The sequence below is a fragment of the Melanerpes formicivorus genome, unplaced genomic scaffold (assembly GCF_026170545.1).
Source record: "Melanerpes formicivorus ecotype bairdi unplaced genomic scaffold, bMelFor1.0.p_v2 SCAF_2, whole genome shotgun sequence".
NCBI classification, from domain to species: Eukaryota; Metazoa; Chordata; class Aves; order Piciformes; family Picidae; genus Melanerpes; species Melanerpes formicivorus.
The window spans coordinates 28,237,853-28,257,182 of NW_027142354.1; the positions used below are offsets into that span (position 1 = coordinate 28,237,853).

General features: G+C 37.2%; 1 protein-coding gene across 2 annotated transcripts in view; it reads left to right on the forward strand.

Moving 5' to 3' along the window:
* The window catches only part of MAP3K21 (mitogen-activated protein kinase kinase kinase 21), a 44,124-nt gene extending 27,920 nt beyond the window's left edge, over positions 1–16,204 (forward strand). Inside the window, exons 5-11 of one of the 2 annotated variants that reach the window (XM_068154489.1) lie at positions 4,706–4,946; positions 6,678–6,800; positions 8,949–9,065; positions 9,586–9,736; positions 12,070–12,164; positions 13,889–14,674; positions 15,638–16,204. In XM_068154489.1, the coding sequence (XP_068010590.1) occupies positions 4,706–4,946; positions 6,678–6,800; positions 8,949–9,065; positions 9,586–9,736; positions 12,070–12,164; positions 13,889–14,674; positions 15,638–16,062 (1,938 nt within the window). In that variant the 3' untranslated portion in view covers positions 16,063–16,204. The remainder of the gene's footprint in view (positions 1–4,705; positions 4,947–6,677; positions 6,801–8,948; positions 9,066–9,585; positions 9,737–12,069; positions 12,165–13,888; positions 14,675–15,637) is intronic. The other variant, XM_068154497.1, reaches the window with a different exon arrangement.
* The last annotated feature ends 3,126 nt before the right edge of the window (positions 16,205–19,330 follow it).

The following is a 19,330-nucleotide window of genomic DNA, read 5'->3' on the forward strand; positions in this document are numbered from 1 at the left end:
AGTAGTATTAGTAAAGATCATCTTAGTAAAGTCAGTTAGCTGAAACTTGTACTGAGGAATCAGCCAAGTCAGTTTCTCTTGTTTATTATCCAGATTCCTGTCACTGATCTTTCCATATTCTCATACTATGATAGGCTTGTGCTAAATGAGTGCACCCTGTTCAATCTTTACCCTTTCTTTTAGTTACTTCAACTAGTTTTAAATTATCCCAAGGTTTATTTTTCTTCATATGATTTGATAAAGATAATAGTTGGAATAAGCCAGGTGTAAGTCCCTGTTAGAAATGCTTCTAGTAGAAAGATTCCTTATTTGTGGGTCTTTCAGTATCATTATTGGACAGTATGTATTTGTTGTTGTTTTTCATGCAGTGGTAGCAAATGAGGAAGAAGGGTATTGAAATGCAGTGACTTGTGAAGAAACCTTTGTGAAAACCACAGTCACTTCCCTTTGACAAAAGCAGAAACAACTCTCATGTTGCAAGTCACTATCAGTAGCCTTTGTTCCTCACTGCTTCTTACCGAGTGTCACAAATGGCTGTTTATGAACTATTGGCTGGTGAGGGGTATGACATTACAGGTCTACTGTTACACCAGAATTCATGGTATGAGAATTTATTGATCGCCACTAAGATTGTGGTATCATCAGCAATAATCTTATGTACTTCCTATATGCCTTGTCTTCCGCCCTGGTCTTCCCTATTCCATTTTGGTTGACGGAGCTTGGTTAAATGTTCTCTCTGTAGTCTGTCCTCCTTGCGGTGGGCATACAGGTTAATATATCTGAGCTGTGCATCTCTGTAGCTGTCAGATCTCTTCCAGATGGATTTTAGTTCCTCTGGAGAGATCAGAGGCTTTCATTTTTACTTCCTGTGTTCACTAGCTACTGTGTTTACCGGCCACAGCCTGCTATACCACATAAATCTTCTCTGCCCCTTCTCCCCCAGCAACTGCTCAAGGAACCATTTTCCCCTTTTTACTCAGGGAGCAGTTGTGACATGCATTCCCTTTCAGATTTTTAAAAATTATTTATTTTCAGAAGCCATTAGTCCAGTATGAGATTTGAAATCAAAGCAAAATTTAAATATAGGATTGAATAAGTTAGTGGAATGCTGTGGAAGAAGAGGCATTCTGGTGGGTTGAAATTTTCCCCCGAACATTAACTTTGCCAGACCAGCTCAGTTGGAAGCAAATGAAAGCTGTATTTACAACCAAAACTACAATCTACAGCGGAATGCAATGAATATGTACAAAATACACAGTATTTACAATTAACAAAAAACATGAGAACCACTCTGGTCAAGAAGACCAGGGAAGCTGTCCCTCTGCCCCCCACCCCTTGTCTGAAAGGGAGAAAGGAGCAGAGAAAAAGTAAGTAGCTGTTAGACTTCACCAAAACAATGCAGCCAAGGTCAAGCAGAAGCAGGTTGGTCTCCCTTCAAAGCATGAAGCGAGCAGAGAAGAGGTCAGAAGAGGAAAGATGGATTTGGTACAGCCAATCTTATAGCAGATATCTCTCCCATTAAATTGTTTAGAATTATCTTTGGTTTTCCTTTTTTACACCCAATAGTGATTTATTTACATTTTTCTACTTTTCTGCTCGAAATCTGTAACAAAATTTAAAGGCATAGCCACAGGCATATTTTTGGTGTAAGAATGAATTAAGCTAAATTCCTGAGGGAAAAAGATAAATGAAATTTACTTCTCATATGCTCGATTAAATGCATCTTGAAAGGCATCTGCCCTAATTAGGTAACCTTGTTGAAGAATAAAAGCATGTGACTTTGACTTAGACAAACTTTTCATGTGTGTAGGCATATTTAATTTGGCACTTTATCAGTTTTACTGCCAAGTACTAGGGAGGAATTAATGTCTACAAAGTATTTAATAATAATAGTAAAACAAATATTAAAACCCTGCATGGAGTCTCATGTCCCTGTAAAGGAGGAGCTTTGCAGCTGAAGGAATTTCCTCGAGGGCTTGCTGTAAATGAGTGACGGTGATACCCACACCAAGAGAAGATCGCAGTCGTCTTGTGACAGACATTCTTGAGGAAATTAAGTATGGAATTCTTTCCTAGCTTGCTTACAATGGGTGTTTTAATTGTAGAGTGGTGTAGAAACATTGCATAACTAACTGCAATAAGCCTGGTTTTAATTAGTTTATTTGGAAAACAGTAAACTTCATGTCAGTTAGATAGCCCAGGAAAAGTAATGTTTCCTGTGTTTTCACTACAGGCCCTCAATTTTTGCCTGGTTACTGAGCTTTATGAAGTCTGGATTTGAGGACAGCAAGAGGTGGATAATCAACAGTGTCTCTTAATACATCTATATTTTACTATATTAATACAGTAACAAAGATATTTTCTTTTTAAAGTCTGAAGTACCTTTATTCTAAATTTGAATTTACCCTGCTTTTACTTCCAACCTTTGGTTCAGGTTGTCTATTAGATTGTCCATTTTTGACAGGGTTGGGGAAGAAACTAAGTGAGAATTTGACGTAATTTTTAAATTAAGTGATTTAAGTGTCTTTAGAAACATAACAAAAAAAAAAATCAAACCAAAAAAGTTCCAAAACATTAGCTGAATTTCCAAGAGGCAGAATTGCTTTTTGCAAAACTGTATGTTAAGCAGAGTGGACTTTTTGCAAATTTTTTTCAAATACTGTATTGGAATAAGCTAACTCAAAATTAACAACCCATATTAGATTTGCCCATCATTTAAATTAAGTTTGAAAACAATAATAAGCAGTGTGTATTCTATAGTGGTAAAGAAAAAACAAGTATATTCTAGCTGCATTTCAGTATTTGAAGGGGACCTACAAGAAGGCTGGGGAAGGACTGTTGAGAAGGGCTTGCAGCTATAGGACAATAGGCAATAGATTTAGTCTGGAGCAGGGTAGATGTAGGTTGAACATAAGGAGGAAGTTCCTTATGAAAGTGGTAAAATACTGGAACAGGCTGCCTAGAGAGGTTGTGGAGTCCCCTTTTCTGGAGACTTTCAAAACCTGCCTGAATGTGTTCCTGTGTGACCTGCCCTAGGTGATCCTGCTTTGGTGGGGAGTGGTGTGTGGGGGGGATTAGAGTTGATCTCTGGAGGTCCCTTCCAACCCCTAGCATTCTGCGATTTTGCCGTTGAGGCCCTGTCCCTGGAGACATTCAAGATCAGACTTGATGTAGCCCTGAGCAGCCTGATCTAGTTGGAGATGCCCCTACTTACTGCAGGGGGATTGGATGAGATGATCTTTGGTGCCTTCCAATGTGATGCAATCTGTCAGTCTTTCTGAGAACAGATACTTCTCATGGAACCAGCTTGCTTCAGTGCTAACCTGTCTTTTGACATCCACAGTCCTTTTAGTAAGAAAAGAGGGTTTTATCCCCTCATTAAAAAACACCCAAGTAGTATAGTTCAGGAACTAATTTATTAAAAAAAAAAAAAGTAGGAACTAAAAAGAGCAGAAAATTGAGGTCTTTTGCTTTCAGTATGGAATAAGGAATTGTGCTGACATAACATTGCTGGATACTGAGCAGAAGCAGATAGTCTGCTATGAGAAGGGGGAAACAAATGAATAAACACCGCTACAATTGTAAGATTGTACAGTGACAAAATGAATTAATTTTAAACAGGAATAAGATTTGAATACATCCATAACTTTTATCATAGCTTCATTTCAAATCCTGGGTTTCTGTCTGAATTTCATTTCAATTTCTGTCAAGGTAGAATTAGAACAATCATGTAAAAACACACAAAAAAATATGTAGCAAGATACACGGTGTATCAGTCCTTCTGTAGCTTCTCCTGTTCCTGTAGTCTCTTTTACTAGCAGTGCTGAGTACAACACTTCTGTGCAAGTCTGTTTCACGTATAACATGCCCCATAATATGAAGAGAGGTCTACTTAGATTTCAGATATATTTGAACGGATATTGGAAGCTGAAGATTAAGATAATTAAGATTGTTCATTTACGGCTGTTTAGCCTTAAGGATCCATTCATCCTGAAAAATTAACTATCTTCCTTACTAAAATTTTTTCTTATCCAAAATAAAAAAAGCATAAGGGAAGAAAAAAACAACTATTCCATGTGACTGATGGTTGGAGAGTCTTCCACTGTGTAATTCAGTGGTTAGTAGCTGGCTGATGAGATACCTACTAGATTTTAATTAAGAAACAGATGTCTTATGTCTTACGAGTGGCTTTATCCTATTACACTAATCCTCCTTTGGTGTAATATTAATTGTTTTTCTAGATAGAAAAGTGCTGCTTAATGCATCACTGAAAAACAGGAAAGGTTGGAAAATTTAAGACAAAGGCATTCATTTGTATATTTGTCAGGTCATTGACTTTGTTAGTGCATAGAAGCTACCTAAGAGCAGCCTTCATACTATGAAAGAGTCTCGGATGTGAAGTACTTGAAGCACATTTTCTGCTAGGCTGTAAGTTGATAATCTCTGGCTGAATGTGTTGCCCCTGTTGCCAGAGCTCACCTGCTTTAAGTGACGTGACTCAAGGAAATCTATATAATGCTCAATTGTGTCTGGATGCAGAATCTGGGCTTATGTAGAATGGAGGACTGTCAGAAGGCGTGTTGCATGTGTGTAGTGCATCATGAGAATAGATCAGAAAATAAAAACCTAATGTGCACTTCATATATCCTTTTTTTATAACTTTCACATTATTACTTAGTTTTGCTTGTGTGAATCTTATCTTCAGGAGCTTCGATCACGAGAAGAGGAGTTGACAAGAGCAGCTCTTCAGCAGAAATCTCAAGAAGAGCTACTGAAGCGCCGTGAGCAGCAGTTGGCAGAACGTGAGATTGATGTACTGGAGCGAGAGCTGAATATCATGATATTCCAGTTAAATCAAGAAAAACCCAATGTAAAGAAGAGGAAGGGCAAATTCAAAAAAAGCCGGTTAAAGCTTAAAGATGGGCACAGAATTAGTTTGCCCTCAGGTTTGCCTTTTTTTTTTTCTTTTTCTTTAAAGTTTACAATGCCTGTTATTGTTAAAAATGCAGGATTCCATTCCATGGTTAATATCTCCAATATTGGCTACTGCTTTGATCTGTTTTAATTCATTGCCAGGTCCTTCTATTCTAACAGTGCAAAAAGGTATGGTGAGAATTGTATAGTGGTTTAAGGTGTTGGGTTTTTTCTCCCTAAGGAAAAAACTTCGCATATCATACGCTTGTGGAGTAGTCTTCATTTCAGCTGGAAGAATCTTTCCCCTGTTTCAGCTATCAGTCCATTGCATCTGGAGGAAAAGACTACTAGCATGATTTAAGACTGTTCAAAGTTCAGGGGTTTGCTATTGTTCTTTTTATGCAGATAGAAAAGTACCTTTTTATCACATCCCACAACTTTCAAATGTGATCAAATGTTAGTGCTGTTTACCCTAAAGTTGCAAATATGTAGCAGAAAACCAGTCCTTCACAAAGGCTGGAGGTGCAGATGTAGTAGGGCCAAATTGCATGCTTACTGCAGTTGCAAATGAAGTAAAATACCCCTTTTGCAAAGGAGGTGCAGTTGTCGAGAGTTGGGTGGGGTTTTTGTGGTGTCAGGGATTGGTTTAGTGGTGCCTTTTTAATATTGCCACAAGATGGCACTACAGAAACTCAAGGTTATATCAATGGTTGCAAAGCCATCAGTGGTACCATCATCCTGGTGTTGTTGAGCTTCTTTTCAATGGATTCCAGGTCAAGTCTTTGAGTCTATTAGTAATGCATTAAGAACTTAATGCCACACTAACACAGATCTGACCAAATCATAGCTGTAGCTGGAAAGAGGGCAGTAATATTTAGAGTACCTTTTCAGCACTAGTGAAACTAGCTTGGTTTTCCTTGCTTGAAAAATTACCATATCACACTATAACCTCCCAGACAAACATCTCTACTTCTCCAACTGAGTTAGCTGTGGTTTCTTTGTGTGTGGGGGAGAACTGAAATTTCACCACCACAACTGATTTATGCTGATCATAAACTTAACTAAATATTTGGTCCTCTGTTTCCAGTTCTGCTCATATTCAACCTGAAAACTGTTTTATCCAGAATAACACTTAGTCCATTGTCTAGAATCATCCACATGAACTTGTCCCTGAGAATTCTATTCTAAGGATAGCATACAATCTTGTTGCACTCATTATAGGGATTAGAGAGGGGCATAAAATTTTACCTACTTGCCAGTATTTGCAGTTGTTCTTTTCTTACTACACTGCTATAAATATTTGTAATTCTTCTGTTTGGCATCCTTTTATTATGACATGTTGATAGGTGTGGCTCCTTTAATAATGCTAGTTTTTGTCATATGTGAATTATATGTTTAAAAAAAATCTGGTTGCCAGGAATATTGATTGATTTGAGATAATGAGATTATTGCTTTTCTTGTGACAACCAACAAGATGTAATTACAGCTTGTGATGTGCATTGGTCTCACTTTGGGTCCACTTGAATCTACCTACAATATATTGTTGATGTTCCTGCGAATTCTTCCCACAGTGTCTGTGAGAGTGTGAAATCCTCCTGTTTGACCCAATATTAAATTGTTAATGAAAGAGTTTGTCAATGTTTTATTAACATTTTTTATGCTGTCAAGTCTAATTCATTGTATAGTTTTAATTATTTTAGCAGTTTAATCTCATGAATCATATTTTTAGACCCTTACAACTGATTTATATTACTCTCTTATAGATTTCCAGCACAAAATAACAGTGCAGGCATCTCCCAATCTAGATAAGAGGAGGAGTTTGAACAGTAACAGCTCCAGTCCATCAAGTAGCCCCACAATAATTCCTCGTCTTAGAGCTATACAGTGTAAGTCTCCATCATTTCTGTTTCTTCACTTGGTCAACAGAGATTTATTTGCTCCATGCACTCACTGAGACACTGGTTAGTAGTATTTGATTCCAGACAGAATTCTGTGTGATTTTGAGTTTCCTTAACCTTTGAGGTTCTGACGTTTGCTCCTTGTTCTTTGATGGGAGGAATAATCTTGCCCAAATGCTAACTGATTTTCAGTGGTTCAAAATAATTATAAATGCTTTAAATTGTATCTGCTATTTATATTTGGGAGAGACATATGTGGAAATAGAAAACAGTTCCTACAGGATTCACTGCTTGTTTGCATGGTTTGATCCATTGTGCATAGCAGATTGTCTGTCCATATTCAGTGTGGAGTGCCTTAAGAATCTCTCTCTAGGTGAATCAGTGGAACGTGTTCCAACTGAATGCTTATAGATGTCAGTATCTTATCTTGCAAGGGTAGTCACCTCTGAAGGAAATTACATCAAAATCTGACTATCAGATGTGAATAAGGAGGAGGGGAAATGAAAATGAATGAAAAAGCATCATACTGTTGTGTAGCTAGTTTAAAGGCTTTTTAAATTTATTTATTTTCATACACCCTGGAACTTTAAACAAAGTTTGAATAGGTCTTTGGAATAGCTCTGCCACCTACAATACTTCTCATTACTAGTGTCTAAAGAAGTAGTGATGACTTTTCTAGCAGTAACTTGTATTACTTGTTTCAACTGTAACTGATGCTATACCCTGGGCAAAGACCATTACTACTCATATATTATGGATAAAGGAGAGAGGTGGATAAACCCTGTCTTGCTTTTATTAGTGAAGATTTGAGATGGAAGGAAAGTTAGGTAAAGTCTTTTTCAGAAGTCAGCTGACATTATCTGTGTTGATAATGATGTCCTGGGCTTAAACCATGTAGTTGTTTTGGGGATTTTTGTTTGGTGGTGTTTTTTGTTGGTTTTTGGTTTTTTTGGGGGGTTCTTTGGTGTTTTTGTTGGGGGGGGGTGTTGGTTGGTTTGGTTTTGGTTTCAGTTGTTTTTATTGCAAGGGTCGTAATTACTGTCTCATTTTATCTCTGATTTTTCTTGTTCTTCATGGAAGTACCTGGAAATCAAGCCAGTGCCAGATATTGGCATGAAAAACTCAAGGGGTTTTTTGCGTTTTTTCGTTTTAAATTGCATAGCCTTATGTAAGCTGTAGCAGTACTGGTCCTTGCTAAGTGCCTGTTTTCTCTTTCAGCAGACGTTTGTATTTGCAGGACTAGAACAGACAGGACAACATAGAAGTTTCTCTTGCAAAAGTACTCTTCTGTTTCTGAGTTTAGTTTCCTAGGCTTTACCTAAAATCTTATCAGATCTTTCAGGAGTATCTAGCTGAAACAATTCAGCTTCCACACCCTTTTGCACCTGTGCAAAATAAATTCTCTTTCCCACAATAAAGTTTTATCTTGATTTAACTTCAAAGGGTCTTTGTTCTAAGAAGACTTGCTCAAATACAGATTTGAACAGGCGTATCTCGCAATTGATTACTTAATTGCTTCACTTTGTTATGAGCAAGAATAGGTTCCAAATCTAAAAGTTTTCTAAGTTAAAATAAAAATCTAGTTAATTGTAAATCTTGTTATTAAAACAAATTGAGGTGGTTTTGACAGATGTTTTAAAGGGAGGAGGAAAACTGGTAAGATATATATTCCATAGGTCCTTGAATGTGGTTGAAAATGGAGTGTGAAGAAGGCAAGTAGAGTGCCATAGTACTGGGGAAGCTCTGCTGACAAGAAAGTGTATGATAGGCAGGAGGAGGGTGCTGTGCAATCTATGAGCAGCATAGCCATGAGCATGTAAATACTACCTTATTCATTGTGCTGTTGTAACTGGCTAAGTTGTTTTTATCTTAGATCTCTCCATTGTAGCTGCAAGCATGCTATGGTCCTGTCAAGTTATTTTTCCAGTTAGTTATATATGAAAATCTGTTTGCCTGGATCTGTTCCTAGGAAGAGTAGCCTCTAAGCCCTACAGTAAAAATCTGCTATCTAAAGATGCTTAATGGCCTTGTAATTTTGGGCTTTATGACCTAAAGATAAAAATACAAGGGGAACAGTTCTGTTGCTGAAATCAGCTTGACTAAGATCTCTACTACATGTTCTTAATTTTTCCTCAGTGATTCCCAAAACAGATAAGCACACACCTAACGGCCGAAGAAACAGTGTATATGTGTACCAACAAGATGTAGATATCACAAGTGAATATGAACTTCCCATTGGGGTTATGAAAAAAGGCAAGATTTCATTATGGTGCTGGTTCTGTGTAATTTAACAGTTGAGACAGTGACAGACTAAGCATTTAATGAAAGTTAGATACTTTATAATTTGGTGTAGTGAGAAACAAAACATCAGTCATTAACACAATTGGAGGATTCCGATCCATTTAATACCAATTTTTCCACAGTGTATCTTCTTTATTGGAATTTAAGTGCTCAGTCTAACTCACTTGTCTGAATTGCCTAAATCTAAGGTTCTCCGTTAAAGGAAGCATGGGAAGTACAATTGTTTTGCTGCTTTAGCTCTAATCTGGGTCTTAGATCAAATCAAATTATTATTGCTTGCTCGTCTTTCTGAATCAATGCAGCTTGCATGGTGGTCTTTTTAAAATGAAAGTATTTCAAATGTTCCTCATTGTGTTACTGCATCAGAATAATTTTGTAGTGAGAAAATATGCTGTTCTGTAAAAAATATTTTGCTTATAGAAATCGTATTTATATGGGGGGGGTGTTGTGTTTTTTTTGATTCAATTGCTAGTAACTTCAGACGAAAGCAACAAAACTTGGGGAAGAAGCACAACGTATCACCATGAAGAGTTTGAAGATGTGAAAAGAAGTTTTAAAAAGAGAGGTTGTACATGGGGACCTAGTTCAGTTCAAACAAAGGACCGTGCAGACTGTAAGGACAAGTATGTCTACTTTTATTTTCTGAGTGGGAAGGGAAATGGTGGTGGGGGTGGATGTTTGTTTGCTTGATAATACAAAGTATTCTTGGTAACTGAATCACTAACATAGGTAGTGAGTAAGAGAAGTTCTACAGTCTCTAGTTAGAGCTGAAATTCATTCCTACCTTTTAATTTATTTAGGAATTGCATCAATAGAGCAGCACCCCCACACAGACTTGAGGATAAAATACTCTTAACTATTACCTTTTGTCTCTGGGGTTTTCTTGTTGGGTTTTTGTTGTTGTTGTTTTTTGTTTTTTGGGGGGTTTTTTTTGAGGCTTGGAACCTACTGGGATGTTGAGCTACTAATGCATGTCAGGCATTCATGACCTCCCTATTTTTCTTGGCCTTTCTCACACTGCCTTGAGGAACTGCATCTGTGGCCCCCAGTGGACACTTCCAGGACAGTTAAATAAGACTGACTGACTTTGCATACGTGAAGCATAACTCATACCAACAACATCACTTGCACTGCCAAGCAGACTGAAACTTTGGAAATCAGTTGAACACCTTCACTTTCAGGTTATTCTTCTGATGGTGTCAAAGGCCTTGTAGAAGTCTAGATAACATCCACTGCCCTTCCCTTGTCAACTGATGTAGTCACTTCATTTTAGAAAGCCAGTGGGTTGGTCAGACAGGACTTACTCTTAGTAAAGCCATGCTGACCATCTCAAATCACCATGTGCCTCAGTATGGCATCTAGGAGGATCTGTTCCATGATCTTCCCAGGCATGGAGGTGAGGCTGACAGGTTGATAGTTCCCAGGGTACTCTTTTCTGCCTGTTTTTAAAAAATGGCCCAAATATTTCTCTTATTCCAGTCACCAAGGATTTTGCCTGACTTCCAGAACTTTTCAAATATCATGGAGAGTGGCTTGGCAACTACATCAGCCAATTCCTTCAGGATTTTGAGATGCATCTCATCAGGGCCCACATGTTCATGTTCCTCATGTGATCACGAACCTTGTCTTCACTTACAGTGGGAGGAACTTTTCTGGTTGACATACCTGTAAGAAGCCTTTTGCATTATTCTTTGCATCTCTTTGCCAAGTTTGGATCCAGCTGTGTCCTTGCCTTCCTGACCACATCCTTAAACAACTGACCAGTGTTCCTGTACTCTCCCCAAGATACCTGTACCTGCTAGAAATGCCTACACAGGTCTTCCTTTAGTTTGACCAGCAGATCTTGGCTCAGTCATGCTGGTCTCTTCTGTTCCTTGCTTGATTTCATACACCTGGTGATCAAGAACTCTTGCACTCTAGGGAAGGTGTTCTTAAAGATCTGGCAGCTCTTTTCTGTTCCCTTGTCCCTGGGGACAGTTGCCCAGGGGGTCCTATTGACTAATTCCTTGGGGAGCTGGAAGTTTGCCTTCCTAAAATTCAAGGTCCTGACTATGCTACTTGTCTGACTTGTATCTTTTAGGACTGTGCACTCCAATAGTGTGTGATCACTGTAGCCCAGGCTGCCTCCAGCCTTGACATCCCTGATGAGCTCACTTGCATTGGTGACCATCAGGTCGAGTATCGCATCCCCTTTGGTAGGGTTGTATATTTCCTGTCTATTTTCTGTCATTGAGGCACTCCAGAAAACTTCTGGAGTATCTTCAGGTGTTACTTGCCCAGCAGACATTGGGGTGGTTGAAATTCCTCAGCAGGATGAGAACCTCTGAGTGTGATTCTTACTGTAGCTGGAGTAAGAATGCTTTGTCGTAGGCTCTCCTTGATTGGGTGACCTGCAGTAGACACCAACCACAAAGTTCTCCGTGCTGCCGTGGTCTCTTAATTCCTACCCATAAGCTTTCTACTTGATCTTGGCTATTCTTTAGGGACATCTCTTCACACACTATGCATTTCTTAACTTAGGGGGCAACACCTGTCCCTTTTGAACAGCTTGTAGCCACCAATAGCTACACTCCAGTCTTAGGATTTGTCCCACCAACTTTCAATAATGGTCACTGTGTCATAAGTTTCCAGAGCTTCCAGCTCCTGTTGGTTGATGCTCATGTTGCATGCATTTATATAGAGGCACTTCAGATGGGCTGTTGGCTGTGTTGCCTTCTTGGAGAAACATCCCTTAGGGTTTTTCACTGATGTTTCCTTGTTGTCTCTTTCTATCTTATGAGCCACTGGCTCAATCTCCATAAGATTTTGACTGTTGCAGTATCCCCAGCATGTCTCAGGACAACAGGTTGAAGGCGCATCCCTCTATCCCTGTTGTGTCATGAAATTTTGGTAATTTTCTATTGCATATATAAGCATTGTATGCTCTGTAATGCCAAAATAACTATTGTTATTTCAGAATAAGACCCCTTTCAGATGGCAGTAATCCCTGGTCAACTATTTTAATGAAGAATCAGAAGGGTGTTCCTTTAGCTTCACTATTTATGGACCAAGGTAAGAGTTATTTTACAAATAGTGAAAGTTGCCGTGTTGTATTCAAGACTAGCTCCATTGTTATATGTTGTATTGCTTGAATTCTTCAAGGGATTATGCAGGTTACTAGAAGAGTTGTCATGCTACAAATCATGTTCACGTGCAAGAAAACTTAGCTATAAAAAAAGTGCAATTTATAACATCTTTATCATAGTAGCTAAGAAATACACATAGTGTGCAAGCAATACCACATAGGGCACTTTTCCCCCACATTTTTGAGCTGCAGGCTGATCTGTATACAAGGTCTATAGTAACCACTTTTGCTTCTTTTAAGAAGAAATATCTAAATCAGTAATTGTCCTGACATTTAAATGGTCAGTAATGACTTTTAGTAAGGTCGACATTGTTGTTTAAAAAAATGAATAGTTGTTTAAAAACTGGCAAGTCCACATGTATTTCCAGGCATGAGTTCTCTGGTTTTTAAATGAGTTATTCTCTGACATTTCAAAGAAAAAAAAGATAAACATTTTGAATCTTAAAATTGTGTAGGTAGATTTTGGGGATTTACAGGTAAAACCCAGGGAAAAATGTACTTGATCCTCTTAGGATCACAAACATAATACTTGTATGTTGCTTTTTATGTCCATTACTATGTGTTGTAGCTATACAATATTCACAATAATTTTCAAATCTGAACACTCTACAGATTTGTGTATCTGCGAAAATGAAGTTACTAGTTTCAGGAAAAAACTGTGATATAACTTGATGTCCATACCAGGAGGAAGAGGAAATGATAAACTGCTTGGATGCTGCTCTTCCCCTTCCCCCCTGCTAGGAAAAAGGCACTTCATCTTAATATATACTGGTAGAGATATAAAACAAGGCTTCAGAAATAGTGGTTTTATAGATACATTAGCTTACTATTAAACCCTTACATACAGAGAAGATGATACAAGTTTACTTATTTGCATTTCAAATATTTCTGTGTTTATTCTGTAACATTTGGTATTTTATAGTAGAATAGCACATGTAAGTTAATTTATACCTTCCCTTTTATTTGTTTTTATTTATAAGATGTCAAATTTACTTCTGTGGTCCAGGCAACTATGATCTAATGGTTAGAAAAATTTCTAGTTATTCTATGGATTTTGGAACATGGCTTAATTGGAAGTGTTGTACAGAATGTATTCCAGATCTTAGCTGGCAGTTTGTGTATAGCAAATCACTGTAATCCATACACAGAAATATTTTCCATGTTATTTGAAAAGTACTACTAAAGTCTTGCAAATCCCCGAACATCATAGAAAATGCAGAGACAATATCTGCTTTTTAGCTGTGTTGAGTGGACAGAAGTGCACCTTATACCTCTCTAAAATAAAAATACTCTTTCTGTTTTGGAAAGCATAATTTCTTTACAGTTAATTTTGCATACTTGGTAAGATTGATCTACAAGTTACTTCTGATCGAGTTCGCTTTCAATTTGCTAAAAAGATGAAGTTGCAGCACAATGGTACTTTGCTGGTTTGAAGACTATCAAGAGAGCATGAAGAGGTTTAAGCTTACAGTGGCTTTCTGAATCTTACAATGGGAGTCTCTGACCTTCTGGCACCATCTAAAGAGGGTGTGTGTTATACCCCCAAGATTAATACTTGTGCAAGAGAAAAGAAATAATGGTGTGCATATGCAGAGATGCAATAACAAAATAGATGAATTACAATTCTGAAGTGTACTGTAATGTTTTATAGGTGTCTGTACTGATAAGAAACTTCTCCCTGAAGGTTTGGAAAATAAAAGACCAAAGCCAATTAAGTTGCCAAATCAGGCCTATATTAATCTACCTCTTTGGAAAGACGATCAGGGAGAGAATACAGTAGAACATGAGAGCTTTGAAGAAGGAGCTTCTGCTAGTTCTACAAATAGTACTCCTCAAATGACACCTACAAACAGTCTGAGCAGGACTCCGCAGAAAAAGAAAACTGACTCAGTGCTGTATGGGTGTGCTGTCCTCCTTGCATCTGTTGCCCTGGGCTTAGATATCAGAGAGCTGAACAAATCGCAGGGTCCGGATGAGCTCTTAGCTAAAGATGAGAAGAAGAAGCGTGATGGAATATTTCAGCGTGCTTCCAAATTTCGCCGGAGTGCCAGCCCTACACGACTGCAGTCCAAGAAAGAGGAAACAAGTATTCCAAACCTCAATCCAGCTGCAAATACTGTGAATCTTCTCTCCATGCCCTCCATTTCCACAAAATGCCTACTTCAGTCTGACAGCGAAGATACATTCGTAAGCCCTGTGCTTGGTGGTTGTGATTCATGTGGTTCCACTGCTGACTTTTCATCTAAAACTTCTAAAAATAAAAGAGAACAGAGGACACTGATGGCTCCTAACCTAGTGTCTACACAATTGAAAAATCAGCCTTTTAATCTTTGTATGAAACAAGAATCTCAAAATGTGCCAAATAATTCCTCAACGAACTTCAGTGTGTTCAGTCACAGACGAACCTTATCAGATGGGAACAATTTTCAGACCTCAGGTGGGTAATTAAGAACTTTATGTAGTGGATTTTTAAATATATAAACAGAAAATGTAGTGAAACTAACCATTCCCTAAGGAGTTACTAAGATTTTTGTTACTCTGCTACATGTTAGCTGAGCCGCCATGAGCCCTCTGTGTCTGAACTATCTTCTTTTAGAATAGTGTCCTGTTAAGAGTGTAGGTTTGGAGATTGAAAGTGAAGAGATGGTTCATTTTAAGGTGATAGCTCTGTATCTCAGATGTTGCAAAAATAGGTTTCCATAGTCTCTTCATGTCGGTGAAAACCTGCTGTATGTGAAATACACAATATTAGCATTATGGCTGAAATAAACTGAGACTAGACTGTCAGGTGCATGCATTATGTAGTTGTGAATTTCCTGAAACTGAGTGTACACTTATTTAATAGCTTCACAGTCCACATAGGTGAGTGATAGAGCATTGTTTTAGTACTGCACATTTATTAACTTCAAGGAAAACAGGTCTGGTAAGTTTTGGTTTTGCTTGACCTAAAAGTTATGTTATACATTCCACAAATCCCTAAGTTAAGATGTTGATAAAAAAAAAATAAAATCTAAGTTCTGAAAGAAAGGTGTTCTGTGGTGGCTTAAATGCAGCATTCTTCATGGTGCTCTGTGCATGCATAATTGCTCATGATAACTGGACAAATTCATGGGGCTTTATTCCAGTATTCATGTTCATCCAGTTGCTAAGTGCTTTCTTTCTATATATCTTTTGTAGCAATAAAAAAGAAATTATTGTGGCCTTTAGCAGAGAGTGTTGATACAATAACAGTGTTTGAGTGCTGCTGGTCTCCTCTTAGGAGATTCCTCATAAATGTATGAGCCTCTTAATTTTTCTCATTTAAAGAAAGAAAATGTGTTTATGGCAACTCAGTTTTATAAGTGGTGAAGAAATCAAGAAATCGTATAATTTATTTTTGTTCGTTTGGCTTTTTCCCTAGCTAATGGATTTGCTTCAACCAATGATGTCTCCACATTACCAGTGCTATCAGTTACTGGAACTCTGCACTCTCCGTCTATTCAACAAAGAACAAACCACATTGGTGTTTCAGCTGAAAAGCAAAGTGCTGTCAGTATCATCTCAAGGCCTCGACCTTCTTCTCTAAGAAGTAAAATTGATGCATGGCAGATTATTCCACACATCATTAAACCAAACTCTAAAGACTCTGAATATTTAGAGGGCAATGCAGATCCAGATGTTAACTTCTTGCCAGATACAGGGGAAAGAACTAAATGCCACATGCCCTCATTACTTGATATTGATGTGGAAGGTCAAAACAGAGACTGTACTGTGCCTTTATGTAGAATGAAGAGCAAAGCTTCTCAGCCATCTATATATGAACTGGAGAGAGAGTTTCTGTCATGAGTGCCTTATGTTTTTAAAATGTTTGCTTTTTAAAGGGGAACAAATATAAAAATCTTATCTCTCTGATGCTTTGTGCTGCTGTTTTCTGATGTACTGTGACAGATGGTATCAAAATTATTAAAATGGGCAGCTAATTAAGAAAGTGTAGTAGGTGCCTTTTTCAAATGTTCCTTGGAATCACAGCTAGTAACTAAAATGCTGCAAAGTAGTGTTCTAGATAAAGTTGGTAAGCATATTTTGAATGACTAACCATGCCCACCACCCTCTGCTGTGTCACAGAAGTTTTCTTTTGGTTCTGAGGGATTTTGCTAGAAATTTCTTTTTTGCACATTGAAAAAAAAATGAATGACACACAGTAAGGTGGTGTTCCATCAAGACGTTTTGCCTACGAAGTAATTGCACCTTGCCTCTATGTCCCGTTGAATTGGATAGAGAGGCAGGGTATTCAAGGGGCTGGTGCAGGAGACACTGTTCACCCTTTATGTGTAGCTGGTTACTTTTGATATTTGATACTGAAATTGGTTAAGGACTAGCAGCTGAATTTGCAGTCTTCACCCTTGGATTTTGTGAGAAGTTTCAATTGTGTATGTTAGTTTCTCCAGGAAGTTACACTGCTTATATAAACACTTAGGTTTCAACCACCATATTGATTTGAGAGGGTAAACCTTAGTATTGTGATTGGATTAAAGGTATTTGACATACTTTATAATGTGAAGCAACATTCCTTTCAGGTAAGGACACACTGGAACGTAAATATTTGTACTCTTAACATTTTGAAGACTACAGTGTTTGCACTGAAAACAATATTCTTGGTTTGGCATCTTTTATTTTGTTTGTGGTGGAGGGGTTTGTCTCCCCTCTTGTTTTTTAAGCTCTGCTGCACTTTGTATTGAGGAAAGATGATGCATTTTAAGGATGATTTGGTTTTAAGTGAGACAATGGTGTGGTTTACTGCACTCAGATTTTAAATCTGCAATAACTTTATATGAAACCTTTCAGTATAACCTCTGCAGCTTTTCTTCTTAAAGTTACTACTGAGTGCCCAGTTGTTCATATTTAAGAACTGAAGGGCAGACATGAATATGCTTGACTGGTTTTCAGTGCTAGAAAGTATTCAGAAAATTCCAAATAGTTAATTGAGGGGATGAACATTTAACCATGATAACACTGATAGTTTAATTTTTTACAGTCTGTGATTGAATAAAACCAAATGCAGTTTACTTTCCCTGATGAAAGCATTTATAGAATTAAAGGCATCTCCCTTATATTCTGGTATTTGAAGTTGTAATTTTGCTTATCATTTGACATCTTTAAAAATAGTCTTCATAAGTAAAACTAGATAATGTTTGAATAAAAATGCAATGCTCCCATCAAACCCTTGGTTTTTTGAGACCTTTAAGTGTTTTTTCTTCCTTACTCTGGAGTCTGGGAGTTCAGCTGTCAAATAGAATACACAATTGTTTGAACCTTCAAAACTAAAGGATTTCAAAAAGTTTCTGTTCTAAGACTGGTATACAGCGCAGTGGCTACCTTGAGAATGACAGAGAATTCTGCATGCAAAATCACTTAGCCTTAATCCTACAGAGCAGAACACAGAAATTTGCGACTTCCCAGCACACGAGGTGAAAATAGAAAAGGACTTCCTTAAAATATTAAAATACTAGTTTACAAAAAATACAGATATAATCACTATATTTGTCTGTACAACTAAATGTCTGCATAGCAGATTAATTATTCCATTTTGCTCAAATCTGTTTTCTATTTCAGTATTCACAGATCGTTGGGGTTTTTTAATTAAACATTTATTTCATCAGAACACTTTAATAGCTGAAGTCTATTTGAGTTTTAATCCAAAATGTTTTCATAAAATAATGTAAATGAGAGAAGTATAGTTTGGTAGCAGATTTGTCTTCAAGGCTTAATTAGAATTTTGGATCATTATGTGTATTTCAGCTCTTTCTTGATCAGTTATTGCTGTGTAATACTGAGAGAAAATAAGCTGATTGTTACATGTTTCTGAAGAAAGTATTTCTCTGACTTTCTACAGGAAAATCTCAGGTGTTTAAGTATTTTGACTTGTAAACTTCTGTTAAGTTCTGTTCTGTACTTTTAAGGTTTATATAATTTTAAATCTTGAATTTTGCTCCCTATGTTTTGTAACCAATAGTATCAACATAAGCCCTTTGTGGGCTATATTATTTTCACTTATCAATGGCTTGTCTCTCTTGTAATTAAACAAAGGTTTCTGTTCCTGTGCAGTGGATAATTTCCCATAAGAGTGGGATGTATGATATAATCAGCCCAGTATGTTGAAACTGGTTTTAGGAGTTTGTATTCCAGCTTTTGCTCTGAGACAGTTTAGGTAAGCATCTCAAATATTTCTCTTTGTGATACAATTTTTTTGAAGCTGTAGTCTATAGTACTTTATAGTTTGGTTTTTTGTTTTTTTTTTTTTTAATAGTTTAAAATTATAGACCAGTCTTCACTGAAATTAAAAAAATGAAAAAGAAAAGAATATAGTTTCAGTCTCTACTTCGCTTGTCACCAGGGAAACTTTCTATCAAGGTGTGAGCGTCTGGTATGTGTTAACTGATATGTCTTGGTTAAAAGTATATTTATTTCAATGTAGGTTAATACCCTGACCAAATAATTTATATTGATTGTTCTAGCATAAAACAGAAGGTGCTTACACTGCAAAGATAAACACTTGACATGATGTTTTACAAAACCTGATGATTTAAATGTTTTTATTTAAAAAAGAAATAAACGTTTTGTAGCTATTGTGAAGTGACCTGAATTTTCTTGAAAAATGTATTTTTAATGCTTTCTTAACATGTACAAAAGAGGTCTCTGGTGAGTAGCCAGTAACTAGGCTGTAGCCAGCCTGTTCTTGGAATGTTGGAATGTAATTGTTACTTTAATTATCCTGTACAGTAACATGAATATTCCTGTAATTTCTTGCAATCAGTATGGGCAGAAACATGGTATACGCTTGTTCTTCCTTTCAAGTGAACATAATATGTCTTTTGATGCTTTTACAATGTGGGCTGGATATCTTAGAGGAAGTAAAGCGTTGAATATAAATAAGTTCTTCACCTGATTCAGCATAAAAAATACAGGTAAGGAATAACATATATTTGAGAAGGGAGGGTTTGGCATTTGTTGTTGTTTTGCAGCCATTTGATACGTCAGAGCTTTTTTGTTTGGTTGGGGTTCTTTTAGACAAATGATGCCACAATTTTCCTTGTAGTATTTTCTAACACTTTCT